The 1,854-nt window shown below is 54.4% G+C and overlaps 1 protein-coding gene across 1 annotated transcript in view; it reads left to right on the top strand.

The window, feature by feature from the left end:
• Window positions 1–1,854, top strand: part of LOC105290973 (myosin-11-like) — a 116,507-nt gene that overhangs the window by 103,660 nt on the left and 10,993 nt on the right. The window contains exons 16-17 of the mRNA XM_023529667.1: window positions 491–576; window positions 909–1,121. Of these exons, the coding sequence (XP_023385435.1) occupies window positions 491–576; window positions 909–1,121 (299 nt within the window). The remainder of the gene's footprint in view (window positions 1–490; window positions 577–908; window positions 1,122–1,854) is intronic.

Below are 1,854 nucleotides of genomic sequence, written 5' to 3'. Positions count from 1 at the left end.
GGAAGCTGAGCCAGGGAGGTAAAGGAACGTGTGACTGTCACCCAGCCTTAAAAGGCAGAGCTGAGATTCGAGCCCCAAAACTTTCCGATTGATCCCCTAGCCAGCTCTTTCTCTTCTGGTTTGTGCTGCAGCCTCTGAGTCATGAACCTGCTAAAACAAACTTTGCCGGTTTGTGCGGGAAAGACCAGGTCTTAGCCTGGCGCTCGAAGTCCCCCACCCTCCGCAGCCTGACCCTGACCCAGCGTCTTGCTTCCTCTCTTGCTGTCGCCCATTCCCCAGGGCAGTCCGACCGAAGCCCTGTCCCGCAGAATCCTGCCACTGTGCCTTGCTTGTGCCGTTCCCTTTCCGTCCATCATGGCCAAAGCCAGCTCCCAGGAGGGAGCCCTTCACACGAGGCTTTCCATTCCCCATGCTGCCCACGGCCCACCCTGGCCTACGCCACTGCCTCCCCCGGCCTGAGGGCCCTGGCTTTAACACCCCCCACACGCAGCGCCTGGCCAGGGGCCTTGCCCGCAGCAGGCACTCAGTCACCATCCGAGCAAGTGGAAAGAACAAACAAGTAGTTGCCAGGGAAGAGTAACTGTCCAGTGTTCAGAAGGCATCTGTTAAGCCTCTACTGTGGACTAGGCACCTTGCTAGTCTGGAACCAGTGCTTTGCATTCACACACACACACACACACACACGCGCCCGTTACCTATTTTTTTATATCAGACCCTGGAACTCACGTCCTCTGTAAATCTCCAAGCAATCCAACGTAGCAAGGAGGGATCTGTGTCTTGTGTCTTGGAGGAATGTGTTTGATATCTATGGAATTCGAGTGGCTGGATCCAGAAAACAATTTTTGGCCATGTCGACAGCAGAGGCCCAGAACCCCAGGGTCTTAATTCTGGTGCCCTATCCCTGGCAGGCTCGACGATGAAATTGCTCAGAAGAACAACGCCCTGAAGAAGATCCGGGAGCTGGAGGGCCACATCTCGGACCTGCAGGAGGACCTGGACTCGGAACGGGCCGCGAGAAACAAGGCCGAGAAGCAGAAGCGAGACCTGGGGGAGGAGCTGGAGGCGCTGAAGACAGAGCTGGAGGACACGCTGGACAGCACGGCCACCCAGCAGGAGCTCCGGTGAGGGGGCCCTGCCATCCCACGCTGATGGGGTGGCTGGTGTCAAAGGGGCGAACCCCAGAAAACTCTGAATCGCAGGGTTCCTCAGGCCCTCCATTTGCCGTCCTGATCGCAGTTTGCTGCGACTGACATAAGCATGATTAATTTTCACCTTACGATTTCGGATTGCAATAGTGGGACATAATCAGAGAACGACTAGAAAACTGTAGAAAAGTATGCACCAAAACCCTGCCTTTAGTTTCCCCTCCTGGCTTTTCCTGTGTGTGTAGGTGTGTGTGTAGGTAAATCTCCAGGCTCTAGTCAAATGTGGGTGTATATATTTTGTGTTAAATTTTTAAATAACATTATCAGATTGGTCTTTGACATAAGATTCGCTGCAGGCGATCAAACAGACAACAAAACAATAGGTCTCCTGCCAGATAAGGAATGCCGACTTTAGTGAAGCCAGGTCATTTACTCATTCGACAAACGTGCACGTGTACTTTGAGAACGTCCCGTGTCAGGTGTTGTGCTAACATTCAGATTTACCTCCCACACTCTGGGCTCCGGGCTGCAGCACTTCTCTGGGCCAGGAGGCCAGCACAGCATTCTCCCTCCCCACCTGGCCAGCGACTCGGAAAAGCCCAGTGCGGAGGCTAAAAGCGTGGGCTCAGAGTCGGGCTGTTTGGGTTCAGATGTGGCCCTGTCACACAGTGGCTGTGACAACACAGGCAAGCCGCTTACCCTCTCTTAG

Source organism: Pteropus vampyrus, unplaced genomic scaffold (assembly GCF_000151845.1).
Source record: "Pteropus vampyrus isolate Shadow unplaced genomic scaffold, Pvam_2.0 Scaffold40, whole genome shotgun sequence".
Lineage (NCBI taxonomy): Eukaryota > Metazoa > Chordata > Mammalia > Chiroptera > Pteropodidae > Pteropus > Pteropus vampyrus.
This window is presented reverse-complemented; position numbering and strand designations above follow the sequence as displayed.